This window comes from Cygnus olor, chromosome 20, assembly GCF_009769625.2.
Source record: "Cygnus olor isolate bCygOlo1 chromosome 20, bCygOlo1.pri.v2, whole genome shotgun sequence".
Lineage (NCBI taxonomy): Eukaryota > Metazoa > Chordata > Aves > Anseriformes > Anatidae > Cygnus > Cygnus olor.
This window is the reverse complement of record NC_049188.1, coordinates 10812359-10833339: the sequence shown is the minus strand read 5'-3', so window position 1 is coordinate 10833339 and position 20981 is coordinate 10812359. Positions and strand designations below refer to the sequence as shown.

Sequence of the window (20981 nt, the reverse complement as noted above, 5' to 3'; positions counted from 1 at the left end):
CGGCAGGTCACTGTGACTTCACAGGCCTGTCCTGTGAGGTCAGTGTTGGTCCTGGCACCCCTCCACCCCCCATTTGAACCTGCAGCCTCCCACGGAGGTTCCTGGGGACCTGGCAGAGGTGGGAGGTCCCCGCAACGAAGGCTCACCACCTCTGTCTTCCTACAGAAGCTGCAGTTTGGGTGGTGCCTGTCTTGCGCCAGTTCAGTGCTGTGTTGAAAAAGTGGCTTATGCTAAGCATAGGCGAAGTAAGTTTTTCTGTGGCTGTTCCTGTGCAGTAGTTTCTTAATCTTACTCGTAGGGATTCCAGTTCTTGAGTTTTTTGTCAACTCTTGTTCATATGCCTCCTATAAGGCAGAGCACTTGCTCCTGTTTATTTTTAGCATGGAAAATTTTAAGAGCTCATGTGGTCCCATGTAGTTGAACTGTGCCAGCCTTGTCCAGTTCTCTTTCACCCAGATAGTATTTATTTCCTGAGTGCTGTATCGCTAACCATAGGGCTTGCAGGGAGGCGTCCTGGCCTTGCTCTTGAAGCCACATTTCCAATTTAGCTGCCTGCTTGCTCGCTCTGCGATCTGTCAGGCCGGTATTTAATTCCAGCCTTGGCTCGCCCTGCTGGCGAGGTCTAGAGCGTAACCTCTGCGGTGCCGGGCCAGGGAGACATGGGGGAGGCCGGGAGAAGCGGCGTGGGAGGGCATGTTCCTGCGGGGCTCGGTCCCTGCAACTTGTCCGCGTTTCTCCCACATGGGGCCTTGGAGCAGCTTTCCCCCAGAACAAACCTTCTTGTGCTCTGAAAATCAGCTGCAGCAAGAGCTTGCTGAGCTCTTCTCTCAGGCCTTAAGGATGAGTTATCTGGCTTCTCCGTGAGGCTCATGCCGCGAACATTTCTGGCCTTATAAGGATGTGTGTGCTGAGGGATTGCTTCTCCTGGCTAGAGAAACAAGGTGGCTTAAAACTGCTCTGGGACCCTAATGTGAACGAGCTGACTGTCCTGAGACTTTTCTTAAGGTAGGCGAGCGTGTGTCCATACTTGTCCTCATCTCACGGGTCTTTACCAGCAGTTCTCCATAAATCAAGTCAGAACGCAGCTTTGGAGAGCCAACTGCCCCCTCCTTTCCCCTCACTGTCCCAATCCCATCCTGACCTACCGAGGGGATTATTTAGCTGCTTGGAGAAGTCTCGTGTCCTGGCTGTAGCTGTGTGGCTCTGCCTTGAAGTAAGGTGTGACATTTAGACCGGATTCCTGAAATGCCAGAAGGAAGTGGAAGTGGCTGGTGGTGCGGGCCGAGCATGTACAGTGTGCGAGCTCAGCGCTGGTTCGGCTCTATTTTTGGTGCCGGACTGCATGGGGCCCTGTGTCCTGGGGAATGGCACCAGGGTGTCAGCGCTTCAGGCTGGTTCTGGTGTCTACATGCTGATTGTCCCCGGTCCCAGGCCCCGGGGTTGCTGTGCTTCCCCCGCGGGCTGCTCCTGCCCCAGGAGCACGAAGGTCGGCGGGCTGGGCTCCCTCCGGTCTGGCAGTGCTCGAGGCCATGTGACTTGACAAGCTGCCATTTTGTGCGCTGCTGCTGGCAGGAGAGCCCCAGGCTTTCTTCCCTGTGTGCTTAAATGATCCCGTTGCCCCTGCACGCCTGAACTGGCTGTCAGACTAGCAATGGGGAGGGGGTTCTGTCACTCCAGAATGTGTTGGGAAGTGGGCTTTAGGGGCTCTCTTGCAGAGGAGGCGGAAGAGAAGTCAGTGCTGTATCCTACAAGCTTTCTGGCACTGTTCAGTTAAGCAGGTTAGAAATCAGCCATCTTCTAGGCATCACATCAAAAGTGACGTTGCAGCCAGCCTGCCAAAACCAGGCCGGCAGAGCCTTCCTGTCGTGCTTGCTTCAGGAGGTGCCTGTGGGTGCTGGCTGCCACCTAGCCAGGCCGGCACGCTGCGATGTCTGCTGGCATCGCGTGCGGAACCACTGCCTCGCGTCCCGTTCTAGCTGATGGAAGGATGTGGACTTCCCATTTGGCACGGTTGCTGATAGCGTAATGCAGCTCTTGCTAAAACTAGCCAAATTAAAAACAAGAAATTAAAGGAGCTCCACAAGGAGCAGTCAGCTAAACCACCAATCCCCACTGTTTTAAATACCACAGAAGAGTGAAGATCATTACCTTAAATGATAACAATGCTCAAAAGAGCGCTTGGAACTGTTTTGTCTGCCAGGCTTGGGACAGGCCTGTCCCACTGTGGGGCATCCTGCTACTGTCTCCTGTGCTGCAGCGCTGTGTGGGACTATTGTTTGTACAGTTGGTGCAACTAAATAGGGAATCGAATAATAATGGGGCTGTCTGTTTAATCGGGGAAGCTTGCTAGGAATGGGCTTATGTGATGGGCTTTAATTTGAGTTTGCGGTATGCCTGAGAGACAGTTTGTGGGGTGGTTCTGCATTAATTACAAACTTAAGTGGACAGCAGATGAGTGCTAGCAGTGGCTCACAATGTGCCATTGTACTGTAGAGGATAAATGTGAACCTTTTGTCTTAGCAGTGCGCAGACTTCACCCTTCCCAATTACCAAGTTCAAATTAAAAAAAAAAAAGCTAAATCCAAATTATTGTATAGGTTTGTATTGTTTTTCCCCTCACTGCCAGATCTGTTTGAGGAAGCATTCAGAAGTTGCCATTAACCAACAGCTTATCTTCAGACCTGACTGTATAAAGCCAGCTGGAAGTATCTCATGCGAAAGATATTGATAGGACTGTCCAGTGAATGCAGGCTCCAACTTCCTGCATAGAGCAGCATTAATACCTCATTCACTATGTACTAGAGATATTACTGGATTTCTTAAATCATCTGTAGCTACCTTTTGATTTGGGATTGAGCAAGAAATTTTCTAGTCACGATTTTGGACATTCATTATTTACTTGTCTCACTGCCAAGTTCTAACAACTGAGATGAGGAGGTGAGGCTGGCATCCAAACTAGCTCAGATAAAGTTGTTTGCTCCTATGATGGAAAGGTGTGGCTGGAGGAAGAGGTGAGAAATCTGCAGCGAACGTTGGATTATTTGAGACCTGGATGCTCAGCTTGAGCTTGAGGGAGGCATGTTTTTGTCACCCAGCTAGAACGTGAGCAGCTCCTTGTGAAGACTGGGGCCTCGGAGCAGAGTTGTATTTGGAAGCTGCAGTCAGAGTGCTTGCTCTGATAACAAGTTTTTTCCGGTGGAGGCAGACTAAGCATAGTCGACAGACTAACTTGATTGTCTTCTCTTGTCTAAGAAATATTATGCTTCTAGAAAGGAACTAGATAATACTCTTTTTCCAATGGGTGGTTCCCATTTCTATGACTTTGCTATCTCCTGAAAACAATCTTTATTTTTGCTGCTTATTGGCAAAAGTCGAGGCCTGTTTGGAGAAAAGTCCGTTGTCGTTGTGTGTAAGCATTGTCAGGCACATTGTGTTTTGCTTTAATTCCTGCTCAGGGAAAATGTAAACTGTAAGTGCTCTGCAGCAAGGCTGGTCAGGGGACGCGGGTAAGTGTTTAGCTCTGTTCCAGCTGCAGGCTTTCCTTAAGGAAAGGCATGTCAGCACTGCCTCGTGTAGCTTGGTGAGGCTTGTAAATGGAGGAGCATGACTGCGATGCGAGTGCCAACAGCATCCAGGCAGGGAAGGGTTTGCAAGTGCCCTACAGTAAGAGAAGCAGCTTTCACCTCTCGAAAGTCAGATGAGTAACAGCTGTCAGCCTAGTAAATTTAGATGTAGAACAAACTTAGGAGCTGCGTGCTGAAGTAGTAGTGTCTCTATCGAGACTGCTTTTTCTAGACTAATGTCACTGTTAAAAGGCTGTTAGAACGTATTTCCCATCCTTACCACCCTTGGAGACAGCTCGCTGTGGGCTGTCCTTAAAGTCTGCAGGGGGGTGCAGTGTGTCTGTGCAGCTCCAGTCCTGCCTGGCTGGCAGTCTGTCTGCTGGCTGGCTGTTGAGCTGAGGTGCACAGAGCTCTCCTGCCCTTCAGGAGGGGCAGAGTTTGCAGCAGTATTATAAAAAGCAGGGGTCTGAGCTCAGGCCTCAGTCCCCAGAGTGCAGGAAAAGCCTCCTTTATCTGCGGTGGCGCTGGAAGCAGAGCAGCCCAGGGTGCCCATGCAGTGTGTGCACTCCTGCGGGTCTGGTGCCATAACCTGTTGGGAATGCTGAAGTGTCTTGTGCCCTGCTGGGCAGGGAGCACTTCCAGCCAGGCCTAGAGGCAGGAAAGCACTGCAGCAGAGTGTTGACTTGGGCCAGAGCAGCTGGGGCACTGGAGGCAGCTGGCATGGCCTTACATCTCTGACAATCCCTGCTGTGGTCCCTTCTTGGCAGCCTGTCTTCAGGGAGCAGCAGGGACCTGGGGTGCAAATGCCCTGACCCAGCTGAGAACAGGCAGTGCATGAGCCACTGGAATGACCTAGACACTCATTAATTTGGTGGAATTGATTCATAATGATGTCTGTCTTTATCCAAGCAGCATGCTAATGCAAAGAAGAGGCAAAGCACAGTGTGCCATCTTGCTTTCTGGTCTATTTATAGACATGAAAGCATGCTCCTAAGTTGTTTTGGTGCCTAAAAAAGCCACAGAACCCTTTTTAAGAAAAGGCTGAAACTGCAATTAAGAGAGATTCTGTTCAGCATGTTAAAAGTGTGCCTGCGTCCTGGATTCTGGTCATAGCATAAACACAACTCCCTGGCGGCGAGCAGCGCTGGAGGATGATGTGGCGCGTCGGGGCCCGGAGGGCTGCGTGCTCAGAAAGTGCAACCCCGGTCTCGCACCATTCCCTGGCTTTGTGCTCGAAACGTGATTAGAAGGAGCCATCGCTGAAGCAGTCAGGGTGCGTTCCTTCACTGGCACTCCCTGCGTGGATAGGTACTCCCAAAATTCACAGCATCTTTGCAAAGCGTGTGCAGCAGGCTGAGGCACCCAACTTGTGATGCTGTGCTCCCAAACACCTGCTGAATATTAACAGGTCTTTGTTGCTGGGAGTTCAGTCATTCAAAGGCAGGAGATTATTCATCTATCAGTACTTGTCTGAAACTGACATGAAACCTGCACATCGTGAGTGATGTCCTTTGGTGGAGCAGTTCTGACTAAATTATCTCTCCTTGCCTGTCCATTAATGATGGTATGAAGGCTGTCAGATAGTATAAGCAAGCTTCAAGGTCATCCTGCTGCCCCCCGTAATGCGCTGCACCAGGAGCTGTGTGCTTTTGCAAGCTGTTGGCAGCTTAAACCCAGCCACAGTTCCTGTGGTGTTAGAGGCACTTGGAGTTGCTTTGCTTGTTTTTCCTCTAATGCATTGTGAAATTGAAGTAAGTGAAATAACACTTCACGTAGCAGACTGCAAGTCTTGCTTCTCCTCTCTTGGAAAAACTGAACCTCGGTCCTCTGTCATTTGGAGCTCTTCAAAAAGCTTCACAAAAGAAGCGTTGGGATCCTTTTAACGTGGATGACAGAGGTTCGCTGGGGCAGGCACCACTGGCTTCCACCAGCACCTTTCACTGAAGCTCCCACCTGCTGACTTACGAGTCACACAGAAGCCCTGGGGGCCTCTTGCCTCATGGGGGTGGTGTTGGCCTTTTGAAACACCAGTGCACGGAGCCTGGCAGGCTGAAGACAAGGCCTCGTGTGTGCTCCAGTGTGAGCTGCTCTGTGCGGGGACTTTGGGTGAGGTGTGGGGGGGTGGCAGGCGTGGAGGAGCTTTGCTGGGGTTGTCCCAGAGCAGGCAGGGTTCACCGAGCGCGAGGGCTCGCTCCTGTGTGAAAGAGGTGGGAAAGCTCACCGGGAGCGGTCAGGCTGAGGAAATAACACAAACCTTCACGGGAAGGTAGAGAAGTACAGAGCAAAGCCAGTGTTGGATGCGTAAAGGTGCAGGAAAACCAAAGTAACCTGAAACTGGTTTCTCAGATGGATGTTTCTTCCTGGCCTGGTTTGAATTCTAATGTGCGAGTTGTTCTCCCCGCTGGAGTTCCTTTTGGCTCACGCACTTACTGCTGCGGCTGTCCGACAGCCCTACAAGTGCACAGCTCTTTCACTTACCTCCTGGCTCAGTGACTGAATGACGACTGCTCTTGCATTTCTGACTCTAAAAGCTGCTGTTAGATGTTTTTTTTTGTGGCTGTTTCAGAACACATTTTAACTAGCCAGGCATTTTACGTGCTTCTCAGGGCCCAGAAGCTGTGCTGTCAGTGGTTTACTTGTATCTGGTAACGATGTCTAAAAGCACAAGGATGTTCCTCCAGTCCTCGGCATGCTGCTGTCTCTGTAGCTATCTTAAACTGCAGGCCTTCCCATTTTATATCAGTCCACTTAGCCACATAAAAGCTTGTAAATCTTGCTCCTCATCTGTCACTAAACTGTCGAGATCAAGTTTCATACATGTCCTAGGCATCTGTGCACAGGAGCTGGTCTTGCAGAGCCTTCTGTTGCTGGTATCCACTGGCACCTTTCCGCAACAGGGCAGAGTAACTCTCTTGTCTGTGTTGTCCAATGTGGTCATATCCAGCTGGTCTTGTGATACCCATTGGCTTGGGGGTTCGTTTTTCCAAGGGAGGTAACTTGCCTTTCTTAGCACTGTGACCTGATTTACTGCTGCGGTGCTCCCTTTATATAGCTATGTTCTTTTAACAGAAACCAAGCTGCAGGCAGATGGGCGCGTTGACGCTGATCTTATTGCCCATCTGCTTAGCTTGCAAATCCATTGATTAATGTATGGCATGGAGGGGCATGCGAGTTCTGACTGGACTTAATGTCCCTTGGTTTTTAATGTATACCCATCCTGTGGTGGTAATGGCTAGATGGGGAAAGGGGTTTTTTTCTGACAGCTGTGTTGGTCTTCCATTGGAAAGTATGAGATCTTTTAGAGGGACTTCTGGTTACTGGGCGACACTTACTTCATGAGGCTGCAGGCACTCTTTGTTTAGAAATATCTTCACTGTGTGTGTAAAGAGAAGTGGAGTAGCTGCACATTGCTGTTTTGTACCTACTGAACTGCAGGCTTGAGTGGTGTGCCCACGCACCACCCTCTTGCAACACTAGATGAGAAGGTTGCAAAGCAGTTCAGTTTGACCTAGTTGCTGTATTTTAGAGATGAGCGTGTTGTCCATCTACAAACTCTTGAGAGTGATGTGCCTTTCAAGCAGAGAACTGGGGAGACCTGCGGTGTATCAAGTCTTAGTTTTTGGCTGTTTGTAGCACAGCTGTGCTGTGAACCCAGCCTGATGCTGGAGGAATGTGCAGTGCTGGATGCTGTCCTTGTGTGTAGTACTGACCTGCAAAGGTGAGGCAAGGTGAAGCTGCTTGCCAAGATAAAATGTACTGGTGAGAAATGTCCAGATATCCATACTGCTAGGGAAAGGTCTTGTTCCACAGCCTGCTGATAGAGCGGAGATGTGAATTTAAAGAGTGGCTGGAAAACAAGCCTGTCTGCACTAACAGAAATAGCTCACGGCATTTATGAAACTTTAGCCTTCCTGTTACCTTTCGTGTGACTATTTTAATAACAGTTTTCTGTTTCCCTTTCTAGGTCTAATTGCTGAGGCTTTGTAAAATGGCTTTACGCTTTCGCACTTTGGTCCCGTATGCCATACCTGGAGTGCTGGCACTTCTTGGCTGCTGGTGGATCTATTCCAATAGAAAAAAGCATCCGAGCAATCATAACAGACAAGTGATAGCCGTTGCAGAAGAGCAGCAGAAAGAACTGCCAGAGAATGATTCATCACCCAAAACAGAAGCACGTGTTCCTCAAAGACTGCCTCTCTCCTCAGAAGAGGAACGCCCAGAGAATGAGACCTCGACCTCCCTGCTGCTGGCAGGGTCGATGACGCCCTCTCTTCTGCGTCAGCCTCATGAGGGGTTAGACTTCTCACGGGACCTTCCAGCCCCAGCAATAACGACAACTCAGCCCAGCACCATCAAGGACGACAGTGAAAAACTAGAAATAATAGGATCTCAAGATGAAAGCAGTGTCCCTGCTTGTGTTTCTCTCCCTCTGATCTCAGAGAGCTCAAAGTGTCACAGCAGTGCTGCAGTCAGCCCTAAACAGGATTCAGGCTCTAGTTCAAACCAAGATCAGTGGCCATCGGCGTCCGTGACACTGACGCAAGAGTCTTTGGGAATCACGGAGGAGATCAGCAATGCAGAGCAGTCAGATGATTCTTCGTTTAAGCCCCCTAAGGAAAGCCAGATGCCAGAAATTGTGCTATCGGATGCCGGCTGTGTGACAGCCCTTCACTTGGGATTGGAGAAGGAAGCCAATACCCCACAAGCCTTTCTCAATAATGAAGTTGAAGTTGTATCAAGTCACAAGGATTCCGCGATTAGGATGTTACCGGATAGTTCAGAGTCTGCCTGTTCGGAGCAGTCCAGGGAAGAAAAGATGTCTGAGTTGAGTGACAGTACTGTACCTGTGTGTCAGGAGGACACACAGCCAAAAGGAGATGAATTAGAAAGGGAGAGGATTGGAGGAGTGAGTCTGGACAAGGAAGAAGTTGAGAAAATTGAGCAAGTAGCAATACAGATCATTTCCAAGGTCATTTGGCAGCAACTGAGGAAGTGCTGTCTGGTTCTGTAAGTGATGTGTCCAGTCGGATCTGCCAGGCTGCAGCCAGCCGAGTCGAGAGGCCTCTGGAGAGGGCAAGCACTGTTCCTTCTGATCAGGTGCTTGCAGCAGAAGCTGTGGGAGGAGGTGAGAACACAGCTGCTAAGAGTGCTGTGGTGCTGACATCCACACAGGTGGAGGAACCTGATCAGTGTGTGACATATTCCAGCTGTTTAACACACAGCTGTTTATCCAGCCCCGTTCAGGGAGACACGAAAGAGTGTCAGGTAAAGAACTGTGTGCACGGTGAGTCACAAGGAGTCAATCGGACTCCTGTGGCAAGCCATGGAGGGTCACTGGGAAAATCACACTTGGTTACGGAGGACTCTGGGTGCAGCACATGCGCATCTGACAGTGCGACAAGTGCGGAGGACCCGCTGCAGAACACAACGCTGTCCGTCACATCAGGCCAGCATTCGGACTTACTGAGCACATCTGCAACCCAAGACACTTCTGTTGAGCAGAGCTCAGTACCAAGTGAAAAACCTCCTACCCCGAAGCTCCCTGAAGACAGCAAAGTGCCATACAGTAATGGGATGCTGAAGGAAGACGGGCCAGACTTGCGTCAGGAGAGTAACTGGGCAGCAGAGATTGATGGAGATCACTCAGGAGGTAAGAGATTTGGAAAACCTCATACAAAAATGTGGTGAGCAAGCACTTGATGTGCTGTATCCCCCTTGCTTCACTACATGTTCAGATAAATCCTCTTCATGTTTAACTTTTTCCTAGCAGATGAATATTTAACCCTCTTGTTCAGGTGGGTATGACTACTCTGAGCATCTGTCAGAATTCCCATCTCTGTAGTATCTGGTGTTAGCTAGGTGACGTTCAGCATATACTGCAACGGGGTGAACGGGCTGGTCCCCATTCAGCACAAGCTTATTGTCTAAAGCTAAGCATGTGCTTGAGCAGCCCGGCGAACTGGAGTGCGTCCGGGTGTAGGTCAGGCTGGTGAACACCTTACAGGTTTGAGACCTGCTAATACAAATTCCTGCTTTGGATCAGGCAGCTTCTAATAAGCATTGGGGTCTAATCTCTCCTTGTGGGGGGCTGTAGGTGAGCCTTCTGGGGTGCTGCTGGATGAACCCAAGAAGTGCTCTAATAAATCGTGATAAAATCAGTTGATTGCAGACCAATTACCCCAGAGCCTGTTCTCCCTTGGAAGAGTAGGTGCACGCCAAGAAATCTCAACGGGCAGCAATGCTCACAGAGTTCCTCCATCTGTCTCTATTGTTTTTGCCTTCTAGATCCTGGATGATGTGTGCCTGGCAGAATACAAAGCTGTCTGAGCAAATGTTGACCCATGTGACCTTGGGGATGGATGTTAAAATCCTTTATAGGACCCTGTGGTGCCAACAGCCCTTAATGACAGGATGCCTTTTGTAATTGCTGCAAAGTAGTGGGGATCCTGCTTGTTGTAAGACATGGACTGAGTTTGCCAAAAATTAAGGCTTAAACCCACAAAACGTCTTGACTAGTGAGAGTAACTATAGGAAGAAAATGGTTTTGTCTTGCTGTGAATGCTGGTGCGATGGGAATGTGCTGTGCAGCCTGGTGATGATGAGGGCTAAAAGTTCTGTGCTGAGACAGCTGAAGGCTAGGGAGAGGGGATATCACAGGTAAAGTTGCTGATGTGTCTGTGTTGGATAAGAGGTCCTACAGCTGACCTTCACACCTGGCTGTGAGATTCAAATCCTCCTCCTTGTCTAGAAAGGCTGTGGCAAACAGCTGCACTATTTTGCCTTTGACTTTCTAGGCATCTGTGCTGTATTGCTAGTTAAGATTTAGCAAATGTAAAGCAGCTATTGGATTTTTTTTCTTTTTGGTCTTATATTGGATGGTCTGAATGCTTACAAGGAAGTAATGATCTTTGTGCTCCTGCCCGTTAATCTGGAGGAAGGATCAATCTTGTGATATGCCAAGCAGGAGGAAGCTGTTTTAGTTCTTCTCCTTCCCAAGTGGAAACCACCTTGATATTGACTGATGGTTTGGGAACAAACTATAGATCAATTCTGGTACCTTGTTTCCCCAAGCATATGAGAAGTTTGGGCAACAGGCAACGTGAGCACAGCTGACACTCATAATTCCCCATGCAATCCCTGTTTGGGCAGGAATGTGATGTCAGTGCAGTGAGCAGATGAATGGGCTGCGCCCCCATTCTGGTGTGCTGAAGTCCTGTGATGAGCCCTGTCTAAGCCATGGGGAAAATGCGAAGTGTAACCTTCTAGAGCAGCAGCTCTGTGTTGATGTTAGCAGAGCTCTCGTTCAGTTGGTAACACTTACTTTTAGTGTCTTGTCTCTGCTGTCTAAGGTGCCACTATGTTTGAAAGACTCCTCCTGAAATTGAATTTCCTTCTGTTGCATTCCCAGAGGTGTTCAGGTTTTTCTCCAGGAACAAAAGGAAACTTCTAGTAAACTGTGTGGTAGGGCTTGACTCTTACTGAAATACTGCAGCTTGGTACAGGAACATCCTGCATGAATACATGGGGAAAGCTCAACCTAACTTCTGTATTAAATGATGTATTTTCATGGCCTTGTGTCCGGTAGCTGGGTTAATTTTGTAGGTTATCTGAGTGCTGATAGGTGCATGTGTTTTTGTAGGTTCGGATGTAAATAGCATGGATTCTGTGGACAGTGGCTGTGCCCTGGGGAAGACAGCAACTCGCCAGAACTCTAAGCCAGGAGGAGAATCCAGCAAGTCTGACCTCACTATCTGGGAAATCGAGGTTCCAAAGGTAACCAGGCACCAGCCCATCGTGCTTCTCGCCCTGCCCTACGTAGTGATCTTCTGGTTCTTGCAGTCTGGTAGTGGCTCAATGCAATCCCAAGGAGATCAACAAATAAACAAGGATTTAAGCATTTAGCTCCTGTTACAACTCAACAGGAGTGAAGAGCCTGTGCACAGCTGTAAAGAAGAGGCATGTAAGGGCTATGCCCAGGGTAACTCCGGGTGTTAAACTCATTACTCCCCATTTAGAGAGATTTTTTTCCCCCCACTGTGTAGGAGGGATGTTTCAACTGCCTGTCTAAACTCCTCCTCACAAGCTGAATGCTGATCTGAGCTATTCTATGGAGCTGCTTGCATCTCCATCTTTATAATGAGCTTTCTTCTGGGTCATTATAAAAAGAGAGAATGTGTTTTTAGGACTGTATTCATCCCTTCTTTCCAACTTTATGCAAAACTGCGCATGGCTGCCAGACATGTCATCACTCTTGCAGTTCTGCTCCTCAGCAGATCTGGATGCTGATGATCAGTAAAGCGAAATTGCATCTCCTAGTAGGATAAATGTGCTGCTGCCTTGAGTGCACCCTGCACAGCTGCCCCAGGGCTATGTAGCCTAATAGGCATGATAGATTAGAAAAGGAGTAAACTAGGCTAATTAGCTTGCTTTAAAATTGCTGCACCATAGTATATATTTTGAATGAAAGATGAATATAGCATGTTTTCCTTCCTTTAACCTTTCTCTTTTAAAGAGAAGTCCAGACTGGGAGAGGATGTGATTTCACTGACTGTAGGAAGACAGTAGCATTTACTGGGCCTGATTTTGTTCTGTTTGGGTTTTATGTTCTTCTGCAAGGTATAAAGATGAATCTGTTAAAATGAGCTGCACACAGTGGTCTGTATCTGCCTTGACTTATCACAGACCAACAAAACTCTGCACTGGGATGGTGTTACCTTGTGTTCATCCTGCCTGGCTCTTTGCACTGCAGGAACTGGGAATGTGGGTGAAATAAGGCATGGAGAGCATTGCTGTTTGATTTGTATTTCTCTTCCTGACCATTTTTCTTGTCTCTTCCATGAAGCATTTAGTTGGCCGCTTGATTGGCAAACAAGGGAGGTATGTGAGCTTCTTGAAGCAAACATCTGGTGCCAAAATTTATATCTCAACACTACCTTATTCCCATGACTTCCAAATCTGTCACATTGAAGGTGAGATGTCTCTCTGTTCACAGTCTAATACCTAGTTTGTTGGTTGTAATTAGATGGGCAAGGATTTTATAAGTCGTACAGTCTGAGTCTGGTGCTTTACAAAACTTCTGCTCACAGACAGTGCTGTTACAGTAGAGGTATATGCCAAGTCACCTGTACCCTGGCACATGAACCCTCTGTTCTAGAGGTGAGAGTGCAGTTTAGCATCCTCAGCTGCTGTAGTTCATAACAAAAATAAGATCTTTTGTGGGATGACTTCTGGCTTTTAAGGGAGGAGCTATGGGGTGTGTATCAGCAATGGAATCTGATTGCGAAGAATGATAGACTAAATGCGGCTGAAAAAAATCTGCCAGTACTCTGAAATAGGTCATCCTGGAGGCCAAAGCTGTTGAAGCTGGGGCCTGAAAGCCCGCATTGCTCGCGTTGATCCAGTCATCAGATTACATGGTCAGTCTATTAAAACTTTTTAAATCGTTGGTGTAGCCCAGGTTTCTTGTAGTGTTCTCTAGCTCCACATAGGGTATGTGTGTCCCCAGTATATTTGTGTAACAGATCTTCTCCTGGATTTTTGTCTTCCAGGTTCCCAGCATCATGTAGAAAAAGCACTGAGCCTTATTGGCAAGAAGTTCAAAGAGCTGAGTCTCACCAACATCTATGCTCCACCTCCACCATCGCTGACGCTTCATTCCCTCCCTATGACTTCCTGGGTAAGTCTCAGCTTGCTGCCTGTGCTGGTGTCAGGGTGGAAGGCTACTGTTGGTCACTGCCATCATAGCATGCCATATCCACGTGGCCCTTTACCAGTAAGAACATGCTGGTTCACAGGTTCCCTCAAAACACCTTTGGATCTGTGCAGTCATCTATTGTCCAGCTTGCGTAACTGCTACAGATGAGATTATCTGCCTGTTCTTCTGCTACAGGTAGAAAGGAAATAGAACTGGGAGATGTAGCAGAATGCTCTACCAGGCTGGGGTTAATGTTGTGTAATTGCACATCTGGCTTAGTAGGCTTCGTCCTCCAGACTAGATGTTTGCCCGAGGAAATACCACTTCAGGTTGGAACTGGTTGGATTGCCTGCCACTTCTGCTTAGAGATCAAAATGTCACACTGCTCTGTTGTCATTACTGGCACTGCCCTAAATCTCGAAGCTAGAAATCTTGAAGCTAGTCTTCTCAAAGTGTTTTACTTTCTAATGGTATCGAATTGCACTTAGAGAAGGCTTTCACATTAGTGTTCCAGAGAAGAGTTTTCATGCTTCTTGTGCTGTACAGATGCTTAGAAACACTCTTTTGCTTGCATTGGGTATTTAAAATGTATACAGTAACTGCACATAACTGTCTCCATGGATGTAAAGGCTGGCTTTGTTTAGGAGAACTGAGTTTAGTGACATTAAAGGCATTTTAGATATATTTTGTGCACAATAATGCTTTGTTCTGTGTAGTTGCCCAACACAGTGGCTCTATGTCAGGCAGGGCATATTAATTTTAACATGAAACCTCTGTGATGAATCTTGGACAGCCCCTGCATAGATTACCTTGATGTTAAAAGCTCTGTGGGTAGGGAATCCTTGCAAGTTGTACTGTGTTGATAGTGCAATGTGACTTGACCTGCATCATTGCTAATTCTGCTCACTGATCTTTTGGGTAAATAAGTCCTACAGCTGCTCTGTGCTGATTGTCTTTTTGTATACAAGATGGGTCCTTCCCTAAATCTGACTTCCTGTACTACAGCATAGTACTGAGTACTACAGCATAGTACTGAGCACACCAAGTACTTTCTGGTCCTGATCCAAAGCAGCCTTTGGAAGTGAATTATCATCATACTAGTGCTTTCCCACTGGTGTCTGTCAGCCTCAGGAGTTGTTGGTGGAACAAGGAGTTGCTTTGAGTGTCTAATGTGACTGAAGCTTGTGTTGTAATAAACACTAATGAGTATTTTTCTCCTCCCTGTGGCAGTTGATGCTCCCAGATGGAGTCACTGTAGAAGTGGTTGTGGCTAACCAAGTCAATGCAGGACACATGTTTCTACAGCAACATACGCACCCCACTTTCCATGTCCTGCGTAGCCTGGACCAGCAGATGTATGTCTGCTATTCTCAACCTGGAATTCCAACCCTGCCAACACCTGTAGAAGGCAAGTAACTTGGCTGCTCACAAGTTGTTCAGTTTCATGTCTTTTCAAGCTGTTCTCAGAGTACAGATGTTTTACTTTCTTATGCCACTCATCTCTGGAGCATATCCTAGGCCACTTAGTTGCATGTTGAAATTCAGAATGAGATCAAATCCATCTCGTTTCTTTCTAATCAACTTAGCATCTGGTATGTTTTTGCTAACAATGTAGAACTGCTTCTGAATCTGTAGCGCTGCTGTTGGGACACAGTGTAAAGCAGAGGCTGCGTCACATGGAAGGGGTTATTAGCACTTGCTCTCCTTGTTGGAGACAGACCTTGCTGCTGGTGATCAAAGGCTGGAATAGAAGTGGTTACCTGTATAGAACAGCATCGTATTGGCAGAGACTTAAGACTAAAACCCACCTCTTGTCTCACCTGTAGGCCTTATCTGGTGGGGGTGTGGGTGGTGCTGAAAGAAGATAAAAGCAGTGTAAGAAGTGCTGTTGATTCTCAGTAGATAACTGCAGTACTGCTAATGTGTGAAGTGCTTATTTGTAGAAGTCTTCTAATGCTGAGCCTCTCTGTGCTCTTATGTTCTGCAGTTGGTATTATCTGCGCAGCTCCAGGCCTGGATGGGGCATGGTGGCGGGCTCAAGTTGTTGGCTACTTCAAAGAGAGCAGCGAAGTGGAGATCAGATACGTGGACTATGGAGGATATGAGAGAGTGAAGATTGACACACTCAGACAAATCAGGTCTCTAGCTCCTTTTCTGTAGCCTGAGGCAATATCTGGCTTGAATCTCCATCAGAGGCATCCATGTGGTTTGAATAGGGTTTTTCACTGCTGAAGTGGGAAATGTTAGAATGACTTGTCCCAGCAGAGGGCGTGGATTTCTTAAGAGCTTACTGTGCTCCTGCAATTTCTCTTCTCCCCTTGAAAAAAGCCATGCAACTTCTGCCCCTTCAGCACACGGATGCAAAAGGATGCTTTCAGGAGTCCCAATTCATTGATGAGCTAGGAATGAAACTGAAGTTCTGTATGCCTCACCCTCGCTGGCTGGCAGAGCTGTATACAAGCCCATTAAATACTCGATTACTGTACGAAGAGCCCCCAGGGGCTTAGGGGGATAAGAAGCACAGCCTGCATTATGGAAGTGATCTTTGGTTGGAGCCCAATCCAACTTGATGTGGTAATCAAACAATTTCTTGCTGTTTAGATGGGTGGAAGAATAGTCTGATCTTTTTTGGACTGTCATCAATTTTAAACTGAATTCCTGTTAGTGTAATTGATTAATCAATGTCACCTTAAAGAATACAGAAGTAATTTAAAGGCATGTTCTTATTCTAATTTGATTCTCTTTAAGGTCTGATTTTGTAACACTACCTTTCCAAGGAGCAGAAGTTTTACTAGACAACGTGGTGCCACTTCCAGGTAATGGAGCTCTCGAGAGGTACTGTTGGCACTCCTGCAGGCTTAAATGGATACCGGCTACATGCAAGCAATGCTTCGGTCTAAACTTTCTCTCTTCTATTGCAAGTGTAGCCTTTGAGGTGACGAGCAAGGATCGGAAGAAATATTTTTCCTTCTGAATCAGCTAGTATGGCATAACCTGTCTGACTCGAGGGAAAGTTCATAAATATCCAGGCTTTTTCCTGTATGAAGGAGAGAATGAATTACTCTCTTAAACAGCAAGTTTGCAGGTCTGGCAGGGTGTAACTAAGCAGCTGTAACTGTTCTGCCTTCTGCTGTAGAGTAACTGTAAATGCAAGCTTGATTTTTAATTTGCTAGACAAATACCTGACATTTCCTGCTGAAATGCCTGATGTGTACATTCTGTATTCAAAAGACTGCCCTCTGAGCACTGGAATGTCAGTCACAGCCTAGAAATGTTTTCTATATTTTTGGTTCGTTTCTGTTTCCTGGTGTTGGGCTCTTTTTTTTTTTTTAAGATTCTTGCTGTATTGGTATCTAAAAAAGATGGCCTTCCTGGGGTGCAGAAGGGGTAAGCTAGGGGTCAGGCTGGGTTTTATCACTGGAGCTTCTGGCTGGCAGGACTTCAATACAGGCCCTGCCAAGACTGTAGATGGATGGCAAGGTTTAAGCTGCTGCTAGCAGAGGTGAGTGGTTTGCACGTTCCCTGAGGACATCCACCTCCTTCAGTATTTGCAGAGGTGTAGGGAGTTCACTTGTTGCTGGAGATTATCTCAGAGCAGGAACCGCAAAGGTGAAACTTATTTTTCAGCAGTTTGATAGGAAATAAGCAACTTTTGTCCAAAATGTACTTATGCACTTATGTCCTGTCTCATCTTCACAGTGTGAATTGTAACTTCATTGGCTGGGACATGAGGGCTTCCTGCTGCATTGTGTGTGGTGTTAGCAGCAGCACCACCATAAGCTGTGCAGGTTGTGAGATTCAGGCTTCCAATGCTTGCAGAGTGTGCATTTGGCATTGCTCAGGTGCCAGCCAGCCTGTGGGACAAATGTTTGAGTTTTCTGCTTATAGTATTGTGCTCTGTGCAAGGTTGAGAAAGTCCTGAGGCCCCTGACCTTAGTTTATTAAGCATCAAAATATTAATGGCAGCTCAAAGGCACTGCAGAAGAAGAATACTTTTGTTTTTAAAGCTTCCTAATTCATCAGTCACTTGTGTTCACATTAACTTGGCTAGTGGCTTTGAAAAGCACTTCATCCTCTCCCTTCAGCAACACAGCAGGCGTAATACTTGTGTGTTCTCCAGCTTAATAGACTGGTTTCAGCAAGTGCCTACAGCAACTGTAGGTGAGGATTCTCTGGCCTAACTTATGTGGAAGGTCAAACGAGATTAGTTTAGTAGTGCCTTCTGGCCTTTAAAGGCTGTGAATATCTAATTTTTCTCCTGTTCTTTTCTTTCCAAAGACGAGGATCACTTTTCATCAGAAGCTGATGCTGCTGTTAGTGAGATGACCAGAGGCGCAGCACTACTGGCGCAGGTACATGAGAGCTGTCTAGAAAAGCCTTGTTGATAATTCTACTGCTGCTGTTATTCTCTCTGCCCCTAGCACGCTGTGTTTATCAGAAACAAAGTGTAGAGCCTGTAAGCCTGGCTGCTGAGCAAGGTTCTTGTTGAGAAGTCTTAGCTCTGATAACAGGCTGAGAACTCCCTTGTGTGGCATCGCCACTGCTTGGGACTGTGTGGCTCAAAGGGATGCACAAGGAAAGGGGTGAATATTCCCTCCTGTCAGCTGATGTAGACCAGGAGGATGGGTGCCTGAATGGGCTTAAAGAGCCCAAAGTGTCCAGCAGATCAAGTATTCACCTGGGCCTGCACTGCTCTGCCAACCTTGAATGCCTTCCCAACACTGATATGCAAGATATGCATGGCCAGCCAGAGGCCAGAAGCTAAGGTTTCTGGTAGTGTCCCACAGGCTTTTGTGCGCAGTGCCAGATCTTAATAAAGAGGGCCTTACCTTTTCTGAAGTGTTTCTAATAGTGGCTGTAGATATCCTGGTAAGCCAAGTGGGAAGCTGATAGTATTTGTGACAGTCACCTGGCTTCCTTTGGTTTAATGCAACACTCAAATGTATCACTAATTCTAGCAAGGGTAAAGATTTGAAGAAATGGGGTGACAAACTTGCCAGCAGAGTGTCTCAGCTGCCTGTTGACAACAGCTACATTTCTTCACCTGCGCTTGGGTTTAAGTATTGACTATCACTCAGTGATGTTAGCCTTGCATCTACCATGGAGGAGACCAGAACTGCTGCATGCTAATGTTTTTCTGTTTCCAGGTCACGAATTATGACAATGCAACAGGTCTGCCACTAATACAGTTGTGGAGTATGATGGGAGATGAGGTATGTTAGCACACTTTTTCAATATAGTTCAAGTTTATGGCTGTGCGGACTCCTTTCTTGATAAGGAACTTGGTGTTTCTTGCTAGTAGTTTGTTCACCTTTCTTCTTTTTTCCTCTCCCTTCAGGTGGTGTCGATAAACAGAACTCTGGTGGAAAGAGGATTTGCTCAGTGGGTTGACAACTACTAGCAATGTCCTAGATGCCTCGACAACCTTTTCCTAACAGGGAAAAAAAAAATCCTGTTTTGCACTGTTACAATTTGGTTTGGCAACCTCTTACAGGAAGATCTGTTTACACCTGCATACAGAGTTTTGTGGTCCATTGAAACTTGTCTTGCTCAACTGTTACCATTTCACTAGAAACACATACCTCATCTCAGTGAAAGGCAGGGTATTAAAAGCCATAATGAGAGATACTGTAGCTTTAAAGCAGAGAATCCTCCCTGGCCTCTATTCAAAAATTGAATGGAAAACTTGTAGAACCCTGAGGCTTGCTTGAAGTCAGCAAATGCCCCTGAAATATTAACTGCGGTTGCATTTTTGTTGAAGATGTATAATACCCCATGAAGCTGGTGTCCGCTTTTATGAAAAGTTACATTGGTTGTCCTTTTTTAACAGGCTCTGCCTGTGAAATTAATGAATGTTATTAAGGAAATTAATATTCAGTAATGAATTTTTCTATATCATGCCACCGATGTGCACAAACTGCATTCATCTTATATCTTCTTGATGCCAGGAGGTTGATGAATCGCATTTGTTGCGCTTACTGTGGCACATGTCTCACTGCAGTCATGTTTTTTTACGCTTGATATGCTTAACAAAGAAAGCTTCTCTGTGCAGATGCTTGAAGTGCAGGATATGTTACCACTACGATTTTGCTCTTGAAATATCATGTATTTAAAGAAAAGAACTGATTGCCAAGCCCAATTGTAATTTGTATTTTTCTAGCTGTGCAAGTCTGTAAATATATATAAAAACATTGTAATATTTTGTACAAGAAAAACACTGGAAACAAAGGGAACTTTACAGAAACTTTTTCACACCAAAATGTCCTATGTAGGTAGAACTGGTTTGGAGTGCATTAGGGTAGCTGACATATCTGGAGCATCCGAATGTGGGAGTGTTTCCGCTCTACTGTATACAGGATTAGCATTCCCTTAGATTGCTGTCTGGTTTGAATTGTGATCACTGCATTCTTTGCTATGTTGCTGTACAGATCTCTTTTTAAAAAAAAAAAGTAACAATTTGGCATTAATATTGCAGTGGTGTTCTCAATTTTTTTGCTCCTTTTTAGATTTCTATCACAAACCTAAAATTTTGCTCAAGTAATTTAAGCTGACTTAATACTCTTAAACATATGCCCTCTAATGTATATCATTTTAGATATGTATTGAGCTGGGATTTATTGCTGGCAGAGAAGATACTTGCCAGGAAAATGATGTAGTCAGGCCTCGAACTTTTTCAGGTGGATTCAAGGATGTCTTTACATCCTATGAGCTAACATGTCAGTACATCATACATTTGGATAGCTGCCTACAAAAGCATTTGGTCCAATCCCTTCTGATATGGTATGATTATATCCTTTTTTTGAGTTCTCTCCTATTCGGCGCTCATGATTTAATGTTCATATTTGCAATAATGTCCAATGAAAACTAAATTTGGTAACTCAGTTAAATCTATAAAACATATATCATTTTGGAATGTTTATTTTCCATTTCAATTAAAGCTCAAATTTTAAGCCGTCTTAATCAACCTGTGATGACTAAGAGCCTTCATTTCCAGACCTCTTGTGATGCAGGGTTGGGAAGGGAGCTCAGTGGGACAAGCAGGTGAGATAAGATCCCAATGGCTTTTCAACAGATGCAGAAAGGTCAAGCTTCAGCTGTCCTGGGGTTTATTTTACTTCAAACTTTGTGAAGGAACTGAAAACTAGATTTAATCTTATGATGAATTCTTTACTAGAAAGCCTTAGCCTGAGCACTGGTACTCAAAGCTGTTGTATATATGGTGGAATTAATTTACCCTGTGGACTCAGGAAGCCCCTTTGTCACACTTGTGTGTTGAAAAGCAAAACTTTGGGAGTCGTCTTATTGTACAGACAATAAAACCCCCTCTTTCAAGTATTAACAAGTTCCTTGTTCAAGCCAGGCAGAGCAATGATGTGAGTTGGTGTCCCAGTGAACAGCTTGTCCTTACCCTGGTACTGGAGCACCTCGCAGTTGGTAACGTCTTTTTCAGTAGGATGTATCTACACTTCATGGATGGAAGAGAAATGAAGGCATTGAATGGACTAATTTGTCTAGGATTGCACAGAACTAAGTGTGTTAAACTGAGTATTGCCTTTATGGTCAGTAGATAGGTGCATGTGCACACAGTTGTTCAGGGAACCTGAGGCAGCTCTGCTCTTCTTGGCTGCAAACCGGGGGCTGAGCATGTGTGCATCTGAGCTGAGCCCTCCTGTGGGCTTACTTTAAAGCCATTCAAAGGGGCTTTCCCCTTTGAAAAGTGGTAA

At 46.3% G+C, this 20981-nt stretch overlaps 1 protein-coding gene across 1 annotated transcript; it reads left to right on the top strand.

Moving 5' to 3' along the window:
- The first annotated feature begins 142 nt into the window (after positions 1-142).
- On the top strand, positions 143-20213 carry AKAP1 (A-kinase anchoring protein 1). The gene is given in 12 exon segments (XM_040532552.1): positions 143-245; positions 7528-8536; positions 8539-9213; positions 11203-11336; positions 12406-12532; positions 13112-13239; positions 14488-14665; positions 15245-15395; positions 16006-16073; positions 17536-17609; positions 18405-18470; positions 18596-20213. Coding segments are annotated over 11 exon segments (2649 nt in total). The 5' UTR covers positions 143-245; positions 7528-7551; the 3' UTR covers positions 18659-20213.
- The last annotated feature ends 768 nt before the right edge of the window (positions 20214-20981 follow it).